The 24,102-nt window shown below is 31.3% G+C and overlaps 1 protein-coding gene across 2 annotated transcripts in view; it reads left to right on the top strand.

The window, feature by feature from the left end:
• Positions 1–24,102, top strand: part of LOC142336901 (uncharacterized) — a 36,746-nt gene that overhangs the window by 7,586 nt on the left and 5,058 nt on the right. For both annotated transcript variants that reach the window (XM_075385876.1, XM_075385875.1), the window contains exons 4-7: positions 214–380; positions 3,029–3,260; positions 4,942–5,090; positions 5,746–5,998. In XM_075385876.1, the coding sequence (XP_075241991.1) occupies positions 214–380; positions 3,029–3,260; positions 4,942–5,090; positions 5,746–5,998 (801 nt within the window). The remainder of the gene's footprint in view (positions 1–213; positions 381–3,028; positions 3,261–4,941; positions 5,091–5,745; positions 5,999–24,102) is intronic.

The following is a 24,102-nucleotide window of genomic DNA, read 5'->3' as shown; positions in this document are numbered from 1 at the left end:
TTTCTTGCATTGTTTGCGTGACTTTGATGAAGATACTGAGAAAATCTGACATTAGTCGAGAAACTCGATCGCAGCAGTTCGAGATATAAGTCAGATATAAATCAAATTTACGTAACCTGCCATGGATTGTATCTACTTGTTTCAAACTCGTCCTGAACTCTAGAGTGGATAAAAATTGACTCAAAATTTGTATATACACGTCTCTTTCTCCAGGGCCAGAGTTGGCGCACAGACATGTAGTCACGTGTTTTTCCTGGGCCAGTGGGGGAGGGGGTGGCTTATTGGCAGTGGGTACTGAGGATGGGAGGGTGTGGCTGTGGACTGCCTCGGGTACACTTCTCAGAAGGGTCATCATTAGGAACAAACAACCCGTCCTTAAGGTATAGCTGCTGTTGCTAGGAATAAATTTTTTATAATCCACAAAAGTAATAATTCATTACTATGGGAGTCATTTGTTAGCAAGTGAGAAAAATCAGATCAGCAAAACTGTTGAATTTCACTTTTCTTTGGAAAAATATAGAAACCAATACAACTTGTCGCAATTTGTTTTTTTTTTCATGTGACTTTGAGCATCCAGAAAGCTGAGTAATTTTATCAAAAAATGAGTCGAGATCATATTTTTTTGCTTTCGGAAAAAATAAATAGAGAAAATATAAGCACCACCAATATAATTAATTGTACTCATATTAATTAATCGTAATTAAAATTAAGCATTTGAGATTTTTTTTTCTTCAACTTAGTTGTTAAAAGATTTTTTTGAATTCTGTCTGAGATATGGTTGTTTATATTTATTCTTTGGGCTTATTCTAAACTAATTGTTTTTTGCTGTTATGGATGTTTTTGTCTGATTTCGGTTAATTTTGGGATTATTTTTTAATAGCCTATGATTTACTTGTTTACTGTAAATGGTTACTGATTTGATTGATTCCAACCGGTTTAGAACTTCGGCAGACTCTCTGTTAATGATTAAATTTACATTAAAATGACACTTATGTACTTTATTTACCTAATATATGTACCTAATCTGTACTTAATATTACAGTTTAGTATCGTGCTTCGGTTTCTTCTCGCATTGATTTCGATTGATCTGTTTACAGGCTTTTAGTTTTTTGTTTCCATTCTCAATTAATTTGCACCAGTTTCCACTCTAAATACATTTTTATGTGTTAATTCATTTAGTTCTCGTTTTATCATCAACTCTTTTTCTAGAATTACCAGTTTCTGAGGCTGATTTCTCTTGCTATTGACATATTACTTCCTTATGTTTTCCGATTTCTCTTTGATTTCAAAAATTCACACTCCTTTCGATACTTCTTTATTTTACTTTTGATTAAAAAATGCAAAGTGCGCAGAATTAAGCAATGCAGTTGCAATCGCATTTTTTGTGTCACTAAGAGATTTGTGTACATGCAAAGAAGATGTATAGAGCTTTATAATTACTTTATAGTTGATTCAAAATCATTATGGAAAGATGTCAATTCACAATAGAAAAATTTTGGGAATATATCTTTTCCAAGAAACATATTTTTAGTTTTCCTGAGAAAACCTAGCCAGCAATATGAAAAAAATTCATAGCCTTTTTTTGTTTAATAATTTCTTATTGATTTATTCAGCAGCTCGTGTCGCGTATATAACGATTTACGTGCTTTTGGAACACTACTCTACAGAAACACTGAAAAGTTTTAATGATTTTTGTGTTCAAAGTGCATTAATAATAATCCTCGGATTCGATTCGATGGGGTTTCAATCTTTTTTTGTTTTCTCTCAAATATGTTATAGCCCTCTATTACTTTTGTTTAAACACAGTTTTTGTTTACTATAGGTTTGTTTTTAAAAAAATCTTCAACCAAAAAAAATTGTTTGCAACTACTATCAAGCACAAAGAAGTTTTATTTTGGTCTGATTCGTTACAGGACTGTTTAATTTAAAACCAGCATTCTTTGAGAAATCTACTGTACTGATTTATGTTTTGTTAATTTGAAGGTGTTACAAAAAGTTCGAACGTAACAGTTTCTGGTTGGTTTTTAAATTTCTTAGACACGGCTACTGAAGTTGTACTTAATAATGTCGTTTTGATTCATTTTTTATGTAATATCGCGCTTGTTTTCTTGTTAGCTCTGATTTTTTGCTAACACATATTGCTAGATCAAAAAAGTATAATTTGCATAATTTTCTCAGCCCAACACGGAAACATTGAAATGCTTATACGGGACATAAAATTGATAAAACCTGAGATTTTTTCAGCTCTGCTATTATAATGTGCAAACCCAAAACATTGTTATCAAGCATTAGTGTTTAGTAGTACAATTGACTTTTCTTTTCTTTAACAAAATCATAAAAATTTAAGTAAGAAAAATTTTGGAAACTATCTGATAACGCAAAAATTAATCAAAGATTATATATAGGTGTTAGCAAAATTTTAGAAAACAAATTCACGCAAAAAAAATTAGAAGTTAACACTAAGTTAACTTCAAAATAATCCCTTTTTCATTAATACTCTCACGTCCATTTAAGTCGGAATTTGTTGCTCTCCTGAATGATATACTATCCTTGTGAATTTTTTTAATGTTTTTAATGGGATTAAATTCCCCAGTTGGACATCTCGTTATGGAATATTAGTTAATCACAAAATTCTCACCAGTTCAAATCATCAACAAATCAAGCTGCTCTTTGAGACAGATTTTGAACTTGCAACCGAAACAATCGGGCTTTCAATGACAATAAATATGTTGCAGTATAATCCTCATGTCCAGCGTAATTTTGTAGTTTTGTGGCTGATTTTAAGTCTCCACGCTCATTGGGTGAGATGACGACGCATTAAGTTGCTTAATGCTTTTCCTAAGTAGTTATTTCACTAATCATATAATTTTTAGGATAAAAATCATTTGTCGTGTAGGTAAGCAAAAGGAAACCGTAGTTAGGAAAGGTCCGGAAGTAAAGAATAATTGAATATAATCAATATTACGTTCAAATAACTTTTTAAAATTCTTGAGGCAAAAATTGAAAAAAATCCTACTTTGTGCTATAGTTAGAGTGGAATGCAGACAGTAGCCTAATTGGTGTTCTGTGTGGTCAGTCACAACACCATCAACAGCTAAACTCAACAGACAATAGAAACAGTTACACCACATCTTCAGGCAGTGGGGTGGATGTGTTTGTAGTCTCCCTTGAGACCACAGAGTTCAATGTCAGTCATATTCTGTCATTCGATTCTTTCTCTGACGTTCTATCGTGGAGCAAGGTGAAACAAGACATGCTAGGTATGTTTTTTCCAAGTCATTTGTTGAACCATTGATATATCTCTGAGGTTCCAGAACGAAATCACCGCTGGTTAGATTCAATGCCTGTTACGACGTGTTTGTTACTTTTAAGTTTGGAATTATTGGATTGATATGGACCCCAAAAACGAAAATGTGACCAGATGCGCATCAAAACACACAAGTATGTGCACCAATTAAACCAAGAGTAAACAATGAACACTTGAGAGCGCGACTGTCTCAATTTGATCAGAATGATTGTTTGTCCGCAAATCAATTGTGTGTCCACCTTTCGATCATGTAAAATTTGTTTTTTGAAATGTTCTGGATTGATTTTTGTGTAAGAGTTCTGCATTTTCAAACTCCAAGAATTGATAAATTGTTATGCGTGCAAATTAAAGCAGATCAGTTGCCTGATCTTAATATGGAACTAAAATCCAGCAGATGAGATCATATCTTTAGTCGAAAACGGGATGGCAAGAGGGCAACACCTGCATACTTAAAAGATGCGGAATCATTGGAAATTTCATCATGATAATTGCTTTTTTTATGATAGGAAAAACGCAAAAGATGGTTCTATACATGGGTAAATCTAGAAAGCAGCATAAAAAAACATTTTCAGTTGAGAACAGCAATAGAAAATCAGAGGGGAGCGAAGTGACAAAAAAAGAGCTCAAAGAAACAGAACACCACCACAGAGAAACAAAAAAAATATTGGCGGTTAATTTCTAGATCCTTTCGGTAATAAGGTATTGAAAACCGAAGGTTTCTTAAGATTAAACAGAATGTACCGAAGATCTGCAAAATCTTTGTTATTTTTTGCTTCATCTTCTCAACTAAGGTGTTGTATTTGGGCTTGAATGCAAGATGTTAACCTAACAAATTACAATGAACGGAGTTCTTAGGCAAATATGTGAATGTTCTCGGTTAAATCTATTACCCTTAACAAAAAAGGCGTTAATTTTTCTTAACATATCAATAAAGGAGACGGTAATCACAGTCCAAACAAGCTGTGTTTTGATCCAAAAGTCCAGTCCAAAACAACCGCAAAGAAAAGTGAAGTGGGCGGTGAAAATGACAATTTTTCGTAAGCAAGGTTCCTTAGCAACTAGCAACAAAGTGTACAGATATAAAAAATGCACCAACTTCATTTCCGAAAACTACAGTGTTCTTAGAGATGACGATATGTTCATAAGAAAAATAGTAAACATAAACCAAGCCGATTTAAATTAAGTTTAATTAAATTAAATTAAATTAATTAAATTTCCGTTTAATTAAATTTCGGTTTGAATTAATTTGATTTTTACTATAAATTTTCCTTCTGTTTGATTCTGTATGGTCCAAAATCTGCCTTGGGTCTGCTCGGTCAGGGTTACCAAAGACTGTTCAGTCTGGCCCAGGCTCTCTTTCGTCTGGCCCAGTTTCTGGCTTGAGTCTTTTTGGTTTGGCCCATGATGACCAAAGTCATTTGGGTTGCCAAGACGACTAAAGTCTGTTCGGAGTGGACAGAGTAGTTCAAAACTGTGTTTGTCTAGGGCATACTTGATATTTGGTCTGTTTGGTCTGGACCCTTCTGTCTCGACCCAAACCAGGTATAGGCCAGATGGTCTTAGGTACCTAAGACCGTCTGGCCTACACCTGATTTGGGTCGAGGACCTTATGCTGGGACCTAAATGTGTTATAGTATGTTGTGAGAGACACAAAGTGCACATATTCAAGAATGACGACTTCTCCCTCTCCTCTCCTAAATCCAGTCATCAGTCCCACTTCACAGCAGCTGTCTGGTCTCCCTTTCACAATAGTTTCGCCCTCGTGTCAGAGACGGAACTACAGGTACTGCCAAAAGACTTGCTAAAAGCATAATTTTAGTACGATCGTTATACGTAATCAAGTTCAGTTGAAACAAATATGTCCAAGTTGAAATTGGTGTTTTATTTCAGTGTTTAGGTTTAGTGAAACTATCGGAAACAAAAAGATTGTCTAAATTTCTCAATTTACGAGCGCACCTGATGTATAGGTTACGTGACTCTGCTTGAAGTCACTGAGGACTTCTTGCATTTATCGAGAACCGCGTTGCATTCAAGATGTTGAGCCCGAAATTTGAAGTAACAGAGTCACGTAACCTTGCTTAAAACACGCAACTTGGAAATGCCGAACGTTTGCAAATGAAAATAGTTTGTCGAAGTCTACTCCTGGCAATGTATATAGGAACTTCCGTATATAGGAATTTCCGACTTTCGGGATTTTAAAACTTGCATATGTGTTTGTTTTATTTTCAGTGAGCTTTGATCTATTTTGGAATAGTTGAGCTATTGTATAGTTGAGTTAATGGACAATATTTTTGAACAGTTTTAATCGTACTGTTTCAATAAACTCACACAAAAATCACGTACGTATGTAAAATCAAAAATACTACTAATCCTGGCAGCAGTCATTCCATTTCTTCTAATGCATTCTATCATCTCTACAAAGTTTGTTTTGCACTTAGATCTTCTCAGTGGAGAACTCAGACGAGAACCCGTCAAGAATGAAAGTGAGGTCAAAGACGGCAATGTCTAAATTAGGAGAGATACAGGGGGTCACCTGGCACCCCAAGAACCCAGACGAGATTCTGGTGAACAACTTTGCAGAGATTTTGGTGATCAATGTGGCTAAGAAGACACACAGACGTATATACGAAGCTAGCGATGATAGCAGTGCTCTATCGTTCTTTTCAATCAGTCCGAGTGGACAAGCTGTTGGTATGTTGATTGAAATAAATTAACTTTAGGGTTTCACTTCAAATGCAACGGCGGTGGGTGCTCTACCAAAAACGGGTGTGAAACGTCAACAATGAGAAAAGTTGGCCGTCACAGGTGTTGAGGTCTGTGTATGACCTCGTTTATAAAACAGACCGTTTTTGAATGCACATAGAGGGTTAGATGCCTTCTAAACTGCGCAAGCAGGGATCTATGTAGCGAGTTCATGAACGCACCAAAGTATTCAACGAGCGAAATTCTCGATCATAGATGATTTTGGTCTGATTAGTTGATTTTCAAAAAGGCCTCAACCTGGTATATAAAGATTATTATTATTCAATCCAAACAAACGTATCACATTGGCGTTAAACAGAATAGATGTGCTCTCAGGCATATTATGTGCAAACTCCCTAGTCCAGGCCTTGACATGAAAAGAAATTGGCTCGAATCTATTACTTGCACTCGAATTCGACTGTAACTTAAAAATACTGTCCTCGAATTGGGCTCAACAATAAACGGAGTCACTGAGTTTGGCTCGACGAAAGGCAAGGTCTTCGATGTTATGTCTAACGCAACGATCCATTGTTGTGCGTATAATATAGCCGGACTTTCTCTTATTTTATCTCACGCCACAGAACTAACTTTTTCAAAACCTTAATCGGGGTTTGAACTCTTTGGAAGCGCAAAAAATCAAAAGTGTTTAATTAATAATCAAAACATTACTTCTACGGTGCTCAATTGAGCGGTTTAAGGTCTCAAAGTTCTTGCACTCTCTTCCAATAGCGCCTTTATGAAAAGCAACAGCTGCAAATCATGAGAGAAAGTTGCCTCGACCATTTTCGTTCCATGAACAAAATTCGTCTTGACTAATTTTCAACCAAAGATTTGGTTGCAGTAATTCAAAGAATTTGACATGAAAGTCGACTTTAACTATGGTCCATGTAATCATAGCAACTATTGACCCCTATCTTTCACTTAATTTTGAAAGTCATTTCAAAGAAATGAGGCGTAGGCTAAGATTAACTTGTATATAATAAAGAGTGGTTATCATTGATTGTATAAAAAAGATTAAAGCTAACAGTCCAAGAAATTATTTCGCAAAAATCGTGAGAAATGAAATAGCGAAGCCGGGTCCAAATGTTTATCTAAATCACGTTAAAGGAGTTTTGTAGCCATCACCAAAAAATTGTCGCTCAGTAATTTCACATATCTAATATGCCAACAAGAAATGTCGCATCGATGCCGGAAGTCCATAAGAAATAAATGTTGACATGAATATTGGTTTAACGTCTGCTCTATCAACGAAAAGGAGAACTTTTCACAACTTAATTCGTTTCAGCGGTTTCAAATCTGTCCAGATATAACGTTTTTGCAAATAAATTTGTGAACTACATTATCCGTCATACTGTAGATTACTAATACATTCCTCGAGAATCAGTTAGTCCCAATAACTGATCCTTCAGCTTTGCTGCTCCGCAAACTTGTTTTGCTCAGAATAACAAAATATTTTCAAGTTAAACAATCAAATTTTGCCTGAGTTTTTTTTATTTCTCAAATTATAAATCGAATTTGCAAAATAGGCTGACAACAAGTTCGTCTTCAAGCTTTTAGATAAATCTACACCGAATTCTAGCGCTCTAAATAGTCTCTTTTGTAAACGGGAGATCAGAATATGACTCAATTTTGAAAATTCCAATTAAAATCATCAATCAGTTTTGTTCCTCAGAAAAAAAAATTTGAGAATATCATAATTAGTTCTTTTCATCAAATCAAATTTATTTAAACTGTGTAATCAATAAGATGATCTATAGAAACCAGAAACGATAACAAGTAATATATCGCTCAAAGAATTGGGCTTCAATATGCACTGTATGTCAGTGTAATATGACCAAATTAACGGGTTTCAACTGTTAGCAACTAATTGATTTTGAGAGTTTTCAAGGTATTTGTAGTGTTGAACAATTGTATTCTGATCTGTTGATTGGATATAGATTTTTATATTCCAGGATTCGCTGAGTACATTGAATTTGGGGCTCGGTATACCTTGTATGGTGCCCCGCACTCTCTGAATTGGCGAGAATATTGTAAAACTCACTGAAATTGGCAAGCCAAATATGGTATCTTGTGCTTCATTTGATCTCAATTTGTTGTAATAATGTACTCAATTTGGCAATTTCAAGAAAACGTGGTTTTGACAATTTGCTGATATTGGGTTAATTCGATATCTGCTAGTTTGAGTTTGAGTTTCACTTCATGCATGATAATTACGTACTATTGATAATTACTGGATAAAAATATTGATAAAATTGATGAACCCAAACTGGCCTCTATAGAATGTAGCGTTAAACTTCGCATGTCATGCTACTTTAATTCCACTGTTTGATTGACCTTTAATTGATTTGTCTAGTTGTTAAGCGTTGCCTCAACAACCGGAAATTTCAAGGTTTAAATCGGCTGTCAAATGCGCAATGCCAAAAATCAATTTTTACTGTGATTAAAATCTACTCAATCTTTTCGATATAAAATTAAAGTTGATTTAAATTACAAAATGTTTTTGGGCAATTGGAAACAAAGTAGAGGACACTGCGATAGCATATTCCTGTTGGCATCAGCGGAAAAACTCAAGTTGTCGTGAATTAAAGCTCGAATCTCACTTAGTACAATTCAATTTGGAGCATAGGTTTTCATAGGTGGTGGAATTGATAACAGGCAGCTTGAAAAAAATGTGAGAATACGACGTAGCGTTGTTTTAATTGCTCTCAAATGAAGTTTGGAGCAATTTATTTATTTTTGCTGTCTTTTAACGCAGTTTTTCGTCAGATCATTTGACTTTTTTTCCTCAAAAATGGGATAAACAGGTGGAGCCGAAAGCATTTTAAGTGGCGGAGCAGCTCACTTGGAATGTTTTTTTGTTCTTAAGCTCTCGTTGAATCTACTCCAAGATATAAAGAAAATTTGAACTTTGGCCCATAAAACCAAACACTTGATGTAAAACGTTTATAAAAAAACGCAACTTTTCAAGAAACGTGTTTAATATTTTATCACTTACTATAAAGGAAATCTAAGGGGATCTAACAGTATGAAATACCTTTAAAAACGTTGTATTTAAAATAAAAATTAATTAAAGAGAACTAACCTCTAACTGGATACCAAAATGTCTGCAACGCTGTGTCTGGGAACCCAAAACGGGAGAGATACCCAATTACACTGACACCGAGTAATATATTGTGTGTTTAACAACTTGATGGAAGAATTAACAGAACTGAAGAAAACTCTTATCTAACAAAAAAAGGTTGATTGTTTGATCACTTTTCCCCTTCCCTCAGTTTTTAATTACAAAATTTTGTAAGACAATGTATTTTCTCAGGAATGGTTCTCACGAGACTCGTGATGGCTTTGATGACAAAAACGATAACATTAGAACATCAATCAGCTGCGAGCTTCTCACCTACTTTTTTATAGAGTGACTGATGCTGAAAAGTATCAGGGTTTTTAAAAATAGCTGCCGTTAAGCCTACTTACGAAGGAGCAAATTCCTTTGTTTTCAAACTAAATTGTTCCCTGCAGCCTCAAAAAAACTAGTTTAAATATAGAGCAGTATACAAATTTTAGATTGAACGTCGTACAATTTAAAAATAACTACTAATGAAAGCCTTTAAAATGCGTTTTATCTCCACTTGAGAAAGATCTTTTGCTTATGTAATGTCATTACTTTTTAATGACCGAAAACAAAACAGATATCAACTAGGAAAATAAATGGCATGATTGGTTATTGTTATAGAAGATGACCTTTAGGTTTCGCATAGGTCAGGAGATTCTTTTTGATATGTGCCGTGCAACAATTTTATCCATTTTCATAAGAGGGATAATGTATTCAACTGAGAAAGATTGCATGTTTTCAGACGCAGAACATTCCAGGGAAAATTTTGTGTATGAATTGTTATTTTCGTTTGCATTAGTTTATAGAACTAGTGCTATTTAGTTTGGCGCTAGTGAATATGGAAGACGTACCAAAATATAGAAAATGAATTGACCAATCAGAGGCAAGATGCGATAGAATAATACAAATTTAATTGAACAAATAGCTCCGTGTATTAAAATGGCAGCGGATTAGCATAGCCGCAAATTAAATTGAACACATACAAAATTATACATAGAAAATCATTTTAAATTGACTGTTTTATTTTATAACACATTTCAGACATAATTTGCCAATACGAACTAAGGGAAATTAAGCCCCCCAAATACAAGTTTTTCAGGCGAAGTATTTTTCATGGAAATGCACATAAATTTTTTTCTGCAAAGGTGATGATTCCCCTTGCTCAAGTCGAAGCAATTCCAAATTAGATTCTCGCTCTTTTTATTCCTAGTTTTTTAATGGTGTTCCAAAAATTGTGGTTGCTTGCCCCAATGTCTTTGTTCCAAACCGAGTTCCAATTTTCACTCTTATAAGTGGTTCTCATGGTAACTGGCCGGTCAAATACTTTCCACATTTCTAACTTCAGGCTTCCAAAAAGCCAAAAAGTCCAAACGTAATCAAAAATTTTTTGCAAGTTTCTGTTGCGATCCAATTGATTTTTGATTGAGTTCTGATAATCGATGAACGCGGATATAACTTTTGTTTCTAGTAAAATAGGAAGACTGTATAATTTTCGAGCAATTTTGTGAAAATTTGCGTCCGACTTGTATAGAGTTGTCAAACCCATCTCTTGTACTTTTCTGTAAATGCACTGAGTGTAATGAAACCAGCAACCTAAATGAGTTGAAAATGAAAAAACTTGAGAATTGGCCGAAATGACCCCAGTTTCGTAATCTATAATTATAAACTCTGGTGCCAAAAGTTTTTGAAATTATTCGAAACATTTGTTTTTTAAAGTTTCCAAAATTTTTTTTTTATCAACTTCTGTCTTCGAGCACAGAAATGCCCAAATAACTGATATTTTGTAATTTTCGTGGGGTGCGTAAATAGTATAAATTTGTAAGAATGGAGAGGTGCTCTTTTAAAAGTACCGTCCCCCAACAAAACTTTTGATTGTTGAAAAAAATTGAGACCAGCATCAGTGGCAAGTATAACAATACCACTCTCCTGATGAAGTAAAAAATTGCGGTCATCGAAATTTTTTGTCCAAGATTTTCCAATGAAAACCTCGTCTAAAGTCTTCGGTATTGGTGGTAGAGTTAAAGATCGGTTTCGATTTGGAGTGCCCCTAAAGTTTTCGTAGCGAGGGGGAACAAATCGGAAACATTATTAAGGTTATTTTCATAAATTTCCTTCAAAGGTCTTGTTGGGTTTTGTCGAGTACAACTAAATAGTTCTTGTTCAATATTAATTGTTTTTATTTCGATGGTAGGGGGAGGTGATTATGTTCCTCAGAAACCCGAATAATACTTGTAATATCCTGATTTGTTAACAATTTGGCTATACAACCCGGTTCTACGCTAACAAAGTACACCACATTTTCATAAGCTTTATTTTACTTAAACAAGAAATTGTTGAATAAATGGTTTTGTCCGCCTCCCTTCCTTTTTAATTCAAAATCTATGCTTGTATTTCTCAGAAATAATACAGGGAGCTATTGTATTGAATTCGGCTCATTGATGCTGTATTGTATTACTTTTGCGTCTTCCATTTACTTGGCCAATTTTCGTCCAATCAGATTCGTTGATTAATTCTAAATTTTGGTACGTCTATTTGCTGAGACGTCACCGTTTAGTTGCACCTAATTGTTTGTTTGAAAAAAAAATTCAGTCTCATAAACTATAAACGAGACAGATGGCTTTCTGGTTGACGTTATTTTGTAGATCTGGATATCTTCCTCAACGCTCCAATTATGCTATATTGACTTACTTTGGTTGCCTGAAAAAAACATACGAGTATTTCGGGATCCCAAGCAAGAAAAAATGAGAAACAAAACTGAAAAACTAAAAAAGCTAATGAGCTACACAAATTTCTTTGAAAAATTCAATGTTTACAAAACCCAGGCGGCACTATTATTTTTGAATTTATAATTTCAATTGTTTTTAGTTTTGTGTAGCCGCTTATGTGCTTATGTATAGGAAGCGTGATTTTGCATTTACTTAGAAGTTCTGTAACTTGCTGAGCAATTGTAGAGGCGCTGAGTCAGAAATTTAAAAGACTTCTGCAGAGTGAAATAACTAGCTACAAAATGCACAAAAAAGCATTTTGCAAGTATTAAAATGCCAAAATTTCTAATTGCAATTTTATAGCAATTTGACGTCAGACTCTCCAGATTTTTGTCACTTTAAAACTTATACGAGCGTTTTTAATTCGATATTGTTCTCAAATTACTGAACAAACATCAAAAATTTGGTTTTTATCTCAAATTTTCTATCTTATGAGTACTATTGTACTCAGTTAAAACTCTTAAAATCAGGTTTGAAAAATAAATTGTGCCCCAGTAGACATTTTCAATGAAAGGAATCATGACTTTGAAGCTTGTTTAGTGACTCGTTTTCTGAAAGATATATGCGACAATACATTTGACTTAAGAGCAAGTTATGTCACTTTCAAAGGTACTAGATTACTAACAAGATATAGCGAGCAAATAGCAGTTGCTATTTTGCTCAATCCTTACAACATTGTGCTGAAAACAATGCTGGAGAGAGTAGTGGATAAAACAAGGGATTCAACCACCAGTAAAATTTGTCCCTTTCTCCTAACGCTAATCGCGCATGTCGAATCGGGCCAAATTTTACTGTTTGTTGAATCCCTTGTTTTATCCACTACTATATATTAGCTCTAAATTCAATCAATTCAATTAAAAATCAATTAAAATCAAAAATAAAAACAAAAAATCAAAGCAAAATTTACGTTTCACTCTTTAAGAGCGATTCACTCTTATTCGGAGTGATCCCCCAGTAGAAAGATCGCTCTTTTTCGCTCTTGAAGAGTGATTCCCTCTTTTTTGATATATTTTTTTTTATACTTTTTATTTCAAATTATCTATACTCTTCAATAAATTTATATTTTGTTTTACTTTTTCTATATTTAACCCATTATTAATAAGAAATGATACAAAATTATAGTATTTACACGAACAAATTTCCTCAGTTTGGCTAATAACTAAAGGACTTACAGTCTTGCTTTGCCAACTAGGGTTAATTGTTTTATCCGCGAAGCGGTTACACCGATCAATTATATTTCTACTAAATCCTCTAGTCAATTCTATATCTGGATGTTGTTTCTTTACATGAGCCCGTATCCCATCATATCTCACAACAGAAGTACAATATAGACAATTAACTTTAGCTGAAGTACATCTTCTACGTGTATACTTACCCTCATCAAAATTGTTTAGTGGTTTTACATAATTACACTTATTACAACATCTAGTTAATACTTCTGAGCTGAGGTTAAGGTTAGGGTTAAGGATAAGGTTAGGGTTAGGGTTGGGGATAAGGTTAGCGTTACGGTTGGGGTTAGGATCTGAGTTAGAGTTATAGTCATAGATAGAACCAGAACCAGAACTAGAGCTAGAACTGGGGTTAGAACCAGAACCAGAACTAGAACTAGAACTAATACTAGGGTTAGAACTAGAGTTAGAATTAGGTTTAGAACTAGAACTAGGGTTAGAACTAGAATTACAATTAGAAATAGAACTAGGGTTAGAACTAGAATTAGAACTAGAACTAGATTCATTTTTTAAAGAACAACCCCATGGGGAAAAATCATTAGCACAAATACCACTTAATATTATATTACCACACATATATTTATCAGTTTTATCTTTATGAAATAATTCATAATGATATTTTAAAACAGCAATGTTTCCACATTTATAGTTACGCTCTAAACATTGTAAAAGCATTTTTAATAGATAAAATTATCAGTGAACGAACTTTGTTCGTGGTTTACCAAACTGCTCAACGGAGTTGTTTTGCAAATTCGCAGATAATATTAGCTATGCTGTAGAATCGGTGTACAAACTTTGTGGATAATATTTAGCCATGATTTCAATTAAATCTTTAGTATTATCTTTAGATGTGATACACTCTGCTGAAAATTTATTTCCTAAAGTATTGAGTGTATTAGATTTACATCTCTTATCTAAGATCAAATCAAGGTCTAATTCTTTTTTATCTTTAACAAAATTTAAAATCTCTTCTCTAAATTCTTCATTTTTTTATATAAAGTTTGTTTAAAATCTTTCCTCCTTTTCTATTCAAAATTCCCATTTCTTCATTGACAAAGTCACAGTTACACTGATCAGTATATGAACTTTGTTCGTGGTTCACCAAACTGCTTCCCTGATCAGTATAACTGCTTCCCCGATCTATATATTCCTCTTGGATCATGGAACCTGCTTCGCAGATCGAGGAATCGGACTTTGTCCGTGTTTCACCTTCCAACTCTTCTCCATATCCAACATTAACTAATGTATTTACTCTACTCAACATTGTGCTTGCTCCCATTGCTACAGTTCCAGCATTTCTTGATATTGAATCAGGATAAAAACAATTAAAAATAAATAAACCTGTGCCTATAATTCCACATATATTTGATAAAATTTTCATACCCTTTCCCTTAATTATCTCTTTTGTTAAAACATCATTCTGAATTTTAATATTATTTAAAGTATGAAGTTTATTAAAATAAAACTGATAATTATCATGATTAATAACATTTCTATCTGTTGCATTAATCATTATTGGTTTCATATATGCTATAAGTTTATTTATATCTTCTCTTTCTAAATCATCTTTTAAACTAAGAGCTTTTAAATCAAGGAAACCAACTCTTGAATCATATATCATTGTTCTATTACTACTAATAATAATAAAAGTATTTTCCTTTTTATTATATTTAATTATACCATAACGAAGTTCATCTGACATTCCATTTGTACAATTATAATAGTTACTATTTATTTCACTAATTATTTTATTGAAGTCATGTTCACATTTATATATCTCGTTAAAGTTTTTAAATAGGTCAGGTCCATTATAAGTTGTTAAATAAATAGTATCACAACTCATTCTTGCTGTATTAATTATTTCAGCTGGCTTATAACACATTACAATCATTTGAATATTATAATGTCTACCTTCAGTAAAATAATAACCTATATCCTTATTTAACCTATCACCCATATCATCAAGTACTATTACACAATTTTGAAATTTATGCATATTATTTTTTGTGATCATATTTAAATCACATTTATTAAACCCAGTATAAAACTTATTAGACTAAGGATCTATCCAGTCTCTGTCATCTTTACAAACTATAATTATGGACCTTTGGTCTTGAACTTGATCTTGAACCTGATCTTGAACTTGATCTTGATCTTGAACTTGATGTTGAACTTGATCTTGAACTTGATCTTGAACTTGATCTTGATCTTGAACTTGATGTTGAACTTGATATTGAACTTGATCTTGAACTTGATCATGGTCTAAGTATAACTTTAAGTATTGTCTAATAAAATATGTTTTACCCGTTCCAGTTCCACCATAAACAATAGTATGTAGTGGTGACTTTTCATATTCAAATCTAACTAGACTCCTATTCATAAATCCACCAAAGCTTTCTTCTAGTTTTCTATATTTACTTGGTCTTGAATCATATATTATATAACAAATTCCAATTATAATAATAATAATAAAAACTGCACTACCTGTTTCCTTTTTTATATAATAAAAATAGAATTGATTTAGATTTAGACTTAGACTTATAATTAGACTTAGATTTAATAAATTTATTATATAAAAATGCTCATTCTAACTTTTGGGGAATTTAATAATAAATTTAATATTGATAATAATGCTATGAGTGATATCAGAATAAGATATAGGTAAAGATATAAGTCTAACACCAATTGAGATTGTAATGAGAGATCAAACTCCAGATAGTATCAGGGATCCTAACTTCAAGATTATTGTAAATCTACATCCAACTGAAGGTACACATTGGGTTTTAGTTATAAGAAGAGAAGATACGCGAAGCGGTTGGGGAACCAAGACCGAAGTTCCTTCCACCGATGGTCCTGTATATTACTTTGATAGTTTTGGTGTTGAGACCCCACCATTATTCCTAGAAGAATATGTTGATCTAGGCTGTAATGAGAGAATACAATGTTGAATCTCATTGTGGGGCTTATTGTTTATATATGATCTATCTTATTGATAGAGGATTTAGAATTAAAAGTGCTTTGAATATTCTAGTTAATCAATGTAAATATCCAGGAATATATAATGAGTGTTTTTGTTTAAGTTGAAGTAGAGGTGGTGATAAAGATAAGGTTAATGTTGATGATATTGTTAATGATCTACGAAGTAGCTTTGCTAATAAGGATAATAATAATGTTAATGATAGTGATCTACGAAGTAGCTTTGCTAATAATGTTAATGATAAGGATAATGTCATTGATGATGATAATGATAATGATAATGATAATGATAATGATAATGATAATGATAATGATAATGATAATGATAATGATAATGATAATGATAATGATAATGATAATGATAATTTTATATATCTATTTGATGAAAAATATCAAAGGAGTAAATCTAATAGGAATAGCAATAGTAATAGCATTAGTAATAGTCCTACTAATAATATCCGTGAAGCGGTTTCACCGATATCTGTAAACATAAATGATGATCTATATTTATGGTTAAATGATGATGATATAATTACTGAAGCCGCCTTCCCAGATAACTTTAGATGTATAATATCTAGTCCTAGTGAATGTGGTAAGACATTCTTATTGAAAAAACTAATTCTAGCTAGTATATACTTTGATAAGCTATACATCATTGGACCTACTGGTGATCAATACCATGGTATAGAAAGAATAAACCCAAAAGCAGATGTTGAATTTATTAAAGATATAAAAGATTTACCATCTCCTGATAAATTACCCAAAAACTTAAAGAAACTAATGATATTTGATGATGTTAGAGCCAAAGAACCAGTTATTAATGAATACTTTTGTAGAGGTAGACATAATAACTGTAATATGATATATCTTAACCAAAACCTGTTCTCTGGATAGGCAGAGTGTTAGAGAGAACTGTAATCTATTTATTTTATTTGAACAGAGAGGTAAAGTCCTCATATCTATATATCAAGATTTCTTTTATAATGTTGAACTTAGTTATAATGATTTTGCTATTATATGTAATAAGGTATGGAAAAAGCCTTATAATTATATTGTCATTGATATAACTTAAAAAAATTTTAATGGTAAACTAAGAATTAATTGGGATCGGAGAGTTTTGTAGTTTAGTTTAAGTTTAAGTATCAGGGATCCTGCTTCGCAGATAAGTATAAGTAAAAGTATCGGGAACCTGCTTCGCAGATAAGTATAAGTATAAGTATCAGGGAACCAAATGTCTAAATCAAATGTAAAGTAAAACTTAATACATCACCATTAAAATCTATAGGTCTTCCATGCTCATCTTTAATATGAAATTCTATATATTCTATTCTATCTTTAGTTACATTTTGATACAAGATATTAGTTGGTATAATATTTATCAAGTAACCTGGTGGTTCAGTTAGATTAAAAGTATATAGTATGTCTGTATCTTTACTTTTATCTTCAGCTCCAGATATCACATTACAATGAATGTTAATATTACCAAAACCCATAATATCAATAATTTTCTGAGATTTATATCTACCTTTTTTATAAATTATTTTTCTAAATCCAAGTAATGAGGCTAGTGAGTTTTCTATATCAAAGCTGAGTGCTCCTTGTTTTATTTCCATTAATCATTTCATCGTATTCTTATCAGGTTCTATTATAACAATACCATCAGTTTCTTCTTTTATTAATTCTGCTATGTCAGTTAACTCATATGCTCCCGGTGTAATAGTTGAATATAGCAACGGGATTCTTTTATTATTATAATTAAGTATAGTTGTAATGTTTGGGCTTGAGGTAGAGATAGGGTTAATGTTAGGGTCAGAGCTAAGAACCCGAGGTAAAGTTTCATCATCTTCTATAACCGTACTAGCATATAAGAATTGATTATTTCTCCTATTCACATTAAACACCGAATTATAAACAGATAATCTAATTAAACCTAATTTTGTTGTATTAAGTATAGGTTCACTAAAGTTAAATTTTCTGTTGGTTTTATCATTCTAAAATTAAGTTTGTACTCTTCTTTAGTTTTAGTTAAAGCTTCGTGTATATTTTGTAGTTCATATAAAATCAAGTTGTCTGTCATTTTTTATCTAATAAAAATGGACTTTAATTTGGATACAAATTATGGTTATAATAATGATATACATAAAAATAAGATTATAAAATATAAACCAAATAATCTGGCAACAATGAATACGGTTAATACCATTATTAATATCATACTCAATAGAGAAGAGAATCACTTAAATTTGCGTGATTCATATCTAGCGATAGAGTTTGTTGTATCAGATGATGCTGGTGGTGTATTTGCTAATGATGCTAATATTAGATTAGTTAATTATGGTTTGATGGCATTGTTCAGTTCAATTAAGCTTGAAACTAGTGGTGGTAGGACTATTGAATGTATAGATCATTTTCATCCTAATCTATTGATGTATAAGTTATTAACTAGTACTGATGATGAATATGAGAGTGGTTTTGTTGGAAATATAGATAATAGAGATAGTCAACTTAAAGGTGACCATATTGCTGCACAACGAGGTCATATGTATATGATGATTAAGATGAGTGATCTATTTGGTTTCGTAAATGATTTAGAAAGGATTATATATGGTTTAGGATTTAAACTATTATTAAAAAGAAATAATAATGATAGAGCTCTATATAGAGTTAATGCTAATCCTGGTGCAGTTGCTAATTATGGTAATATAGAAATTAGAGATATATCATGGTGTGTGCCTAGTATTGATCCTAGTAATGATAATAGAATTATTGTGCAAAAGGGTTTAAGTAAAAAGAATAATGTAGACTATAGTTATTATGAAAGAAAGACATTTATTTTGAAAGAAAGAATGTACCCAATGCTACTAACTTCTTGTTTGATCTAGGTATGGAAAGTGGTATGGAAAGACCGCAATATATAATAGTTGGTTTTGAAAATAATAATGTTTATGAACAAACTCATGATGCAAGTACATTTGATGTAATGAATGTTACTGAATGTTATTGTAAGATTGGTAGTGAGTCTTATCCCGAGGATAGAATGAATATTAATTATGGAACCAATAATTATAATGGGGCTTTTAAAGAGATTGTTAGCTTTAATAAAGATTATAATGCGCTACCACATAATATAAAACCATATATAAATCATAGAACATTCAAAAGTAATTATAGAATATATGTATTCGATACTAGATATCAAAGTGATCTTATAGGTCCACAACCAATACAACTTAATTTTAAATTTAGTGCTGCAGTTGCAGATACTATATGTCATGCATTAGTATTAACTAGAAAGGTTATTAGTGTGAATAGTGATGGTAATAAGATGGTCATAGATATAATTTAAGTCATAGATATAATTTAAGTCATAGAAATAGTTTAAGTCATAGATATAATTATAATTTTAGATATAACTCTATCGATAATTATTAATTTAGATATAACTCTAGCGATAAATATAATTATAGTATAATATAGTTATTGTTATAATTAAATACTTTTACTTATACATAACCATATTTTTATATTTATAGCTAGTCAGCTCTAATTTTTTTTCTTGTTAATACCTAACTATTTCTTATTAGTATTAACAAAACCTTTAGCATAAATAATGTCTAATTTCTTTTTATTCTCTAGAGCCAAGCCTCTAGCTACAAGCTTAACCTTGGGCTTGGGCTTAACCTTAGGCTTAGGCTCAGTTTTCGAGCTTCGCTTGCGGGTGGAACCCGTAGGCTTAGGCTTAATAACAAAGGGAATATACTTTTTAACTTCCGTTATTTTTTATATATAGAAATGAGCATTTAAGTCAGTTCAAAACTAATTCATATTGTGTTGGAGGTAGACATTATAGTGGTACTAATAACATGAGAGGTTTTATTACTTCAAAAGGTACTAAAATGTTAAAGGGTAATTGTTTTAGGTGTAAGAGAAATAAGTCAATGACTGTTAGTGATGCAACAATAGAAGCAGAGGGATTGAAAGATTTCTTTAAAAGTGTTGGTATGGCTACAGTTAACTTTGGAAAGAAAGTAGCTAATAATCCAGTAAGAGCATTAGAAATAGCAAGTAAAATAGGAAGTGCAGCTGCAAGTAGAAACCCTAAAGCAGCTCTAGCGGCTACACCCGATTTAATTAAATTTGCAACTACTGGTGAAGGTATAAAAGTAGTACAAAAAGGAAGAGGGTTATACTTAGGTACAAAGAAAACATAATTATTTGATTATAATTACGATTATATTATGTTTATGATTATGATTATGATTATGATTATGATTATATTATGATTATATTATGTTTATGATTATGATTATAACTAAGATTATGATTATATATTTATCGATAAATATTAATACTAATATTATTATTACTAAAAACAAGGTTATTACTAAGCACTAATATCTTTAATCTAAAAAAATATTCAGCTTGTTTTTCTTATTCTTCTTATAATCCTCATATAACTTAACAAATTCATTATACTCATCATTATCTATTTTATTATCTTTCATTGATTTAGTATATAGTTTATTAAACTTATCACTAAACTGTTTACTTAAAATATACATTTGTGAATACTATATAATTTTATTTCTAATTTTAGTATTAATTGTTTTTGATAATGAACCACAAACAGTTGCTGTAGCAAAAGCTGTTGGTATAGAATAAGCTAATCCTATACCTGTTAATGAAACTGATGTTGTTGTTGCAGTTGTTGCTATTGATGATAATACTATTTCTGTTATCTGAGCTATGTTAATATAATTCTTATATCTACTTAACTTCTTATTATAGTTATTAGTTTCAGTTTCTTTATAATTTCTAATATCTTTTATAATGTTAATATTGTTGTTAAATTTATTATTAGCTTGAATCTTTTCGTTTATCAATCTTTCTGATACTGATGACAAATCTGGATATAGTAATCTCTCACTCGGTGCTGTTGGATTGGTCCTTGCTTTGCTTATTTTCATTAGCAAAAACTCTTTCTATTTCTTTCATTTCTATTTATATCTTCTTGATTAAAACTATAATGCATCTCAAGTCTATCTTTCTCTTTATTATCAAGTAACTTACTTTGTAAAAGTATAGCAATTATATATTGTACTATAACACCTCTAAGAGATTTATTGTATTCTTTCATTTCTCTCAGACCGTTGGTAAACATTTCATCTAAGTGTATGTTAGTTATATTCTGATTAAACTTATTATTATCAAATTCTTGATTTAATTGATTATATTTAGAGATAGTATCTGCAGCAACTTTATTACAAAACTTAACAGTATTTCTGACTTCATTTGTTGATTCATTAAACTCATTAATTAGTTCTTCATTAACTTGTGTTTCATTTAGTTGTAATGTTTTAGTTGTAACTTTATCAAAGTCACCCATTCTTAGTTCAGTTATGTTTCTACTTAAAATGTCTATTTTATTAAAAGAGGATTATAAGTTATTGTCACAATAATCATTATTAACAACATCTTTTTCATCTCTAGGAGGATGAACATTTGTAATTTTATAGGTATCCTTCAAATCAATATCATCATTATCTTCTAGGAATAACCCACGAGCCCTACTTAGTGTTAAGTTGTTTGTTGATGTTGATGTTGATTTATGTTTAGCTTGATTAAATCTATTTCTTGTCATCTTTGTATTTGTTTACATATAATTAGAATAATAATTCGTCTTGTAATTAGACTTATAATTAGTCTTACAATTAGATTTAGACTTAGAATTATAATTAGACTTAGGACCGTAGGTCTATATTTAATGATTCCAAAACCTTATTATTAGATTCAAAATCAAACTCGGATTTTAATAGTTCCTGTTCATAGTTTTTAACTTCTTTTATCTCACCATTAATATCTTCTGTTTTATATGTTGGTGGATGTGTTTTTAGAACTTCATTCACTTTAAAGAATTCTCTATTCCAATTAGAAGTGTAACCTTTAGAGAAGATAATACGTTTATCTACATTTCTAACATAATCACCAACTTTAAATTTTGGTTTTGCTTTGGTAGAATTAACATAGTATTTAAATTTATCAGGATTATTAGAAGCATCAACTGGTGTCATATTAATTGTTGAGTGAATGTTATTGTTATATTGATATATGTTACAACAGCATCATTTAATATATTTACCCAATTACCATCGCCATTGATGAACATAGGTTTATTTATTAAGTGTAATAATGTTCTATTGAATCGCTCTATGAATACAGCCTTTAAATCACTATAAGTAGATTATAGTTTTGTTTCATATTCTTTAAGTAAAGATTTAAATATTTTATTGTAAAACTCACTACCTCTATCTTTTCATAATTTTTCTGGTTTTCGTGCTTCTGATAGGATTGTTTTAAAACCATTAGTTATAGATAAACCAGATTTATTCTTTAATGGAATAGCCCATGTATATTTTGTGAATATATCTAAAACTGTTAATATAAACTTATAATTATTATTGTATTTACTTAGAGATGACTTATCAATTAAATCAGCTGACCATGCTTCATCTTTATATAATGGTATTACTCTTTGTCTTCTAAACTTTGTTATTTGAGGATTGAATACTTCTTTAGCTAGTTGTTGTTGTTGTTGTTGTTGTTGTTGTTGTTGTTGTTGTTGTTGTTGTTTTTCTATCGTTTTATTTATGGACATAGTCATCTGCGAAGCAGGTTCCTTGATAGCTTCGCTCATTTACCATAGTTAAAAACAAAATTATCTAGTTGGTCTTGATTAATAATATTCATAGATAAAAGTTGCTTAGATATATCTAGCATTTCATCATATAATCCATCATCACCAGCTTTTGTTTCTAGTATTAATAGTTCTAATCTTTCTACTAAACTATTTGGATCTGCGTTGCTATTTAATCCCCTACCATATACATCATCTTTGCCCCCATCATACGTTTTATTGTTCTATATCTAGCACTATTCTTATCCCCTTTTCCTACATCATATCTAATATCCTTTAAAAACCTTTTAATTTTGTTTTCATCTTCGTCAATATTATCATATGTTATATTTGATTTAGTAATAAAATCAGTATATACTTCTGAAAACTCATATACATTATCCCTAACTAAAAATGCATCCTGCTCTAGAGTTATATTAACACCATTCATTTTATATCTCCTAGTGGGTAAATCTATGAGTTCTAATTTTAATTGAGGATTAGTTTGAGCCCCCATGTTGTGAAGAAGTTAGGTTGTGTTTGTATCAACATAAACTGGTGCTATATCTTGAGTTTGCTTTATGGTCCCTTTTAACGTTTCACCAATCTGCGAAGCAGTTTCACCCATCTGCGAAGCAGTTTCATTAAACTGGGAACCAGCTTGCTCGATCACCTTAGTTTGTTTATCTAACTCTTGATTTTGCCAATCTATTCCTATTAATGTTTGTTCACCTAATGCTAGATTCTGTTCAGTGTTTTCATTTATCTGCGAAGCAGTTTCACTGATAGTTTTAGTTAAAGAATCGAATAACTCTTCTATTTCACCATAATATTCTTGTTGTTTTAATTTATCTTCTAATCTATTTCTTCTGTTTTGTTTTTTTAGATTGTTTAATTCTATAAGTTTATCTAGTTTAGTCATTTTATATGTATTGAAGAATTATAATAAGAGTAAAAAATGGATAATGAAAACAGCTTCTCAATTAATCTATTTTTTTCTTTATATATTCTATTTGGCTATAATCTCTATATCTAGTTATATTCTTTAATGTTGGTTTACTTACACTTTTCATTATCTTTTCTTCATCATGCAAGAACTTGCTTTGAAAGAAGTGTAGAGGATTCATGCACAATCTTCCATATAATGAGTTATTCATTAATTTCCTTACATCCTTTTCTGCTTCAGTTTTAGCTGTTGCTCTTTTATTTGTATTGTTTTGTATATAATCGCTACATATATAATCTTGTTTAAATTTAATTACTCTAGGTATTTTTGTTACTTTTACTCCCATCTTAACATAGAA

The sequence above is a fragment of the Convolutriloba macropyga genome, chromosome 3 (genome assembly GCF_964194025.1).
Source record: "Convolutriloba macropyga chromosome 3, txConMacr16.3, whole genome shotgun sequence".
NCBI lineage: Eukaryota > Metazoa > Xenacoelomorpha > Acoela > Convolutidae > Convolutriloba > Convolutriloba macropyga.
The sequence above is the reverse complement of the archived record's forward strand: the minus strand, read 5'-3'. Positions and strand labels throughout refer to the sequence as shown.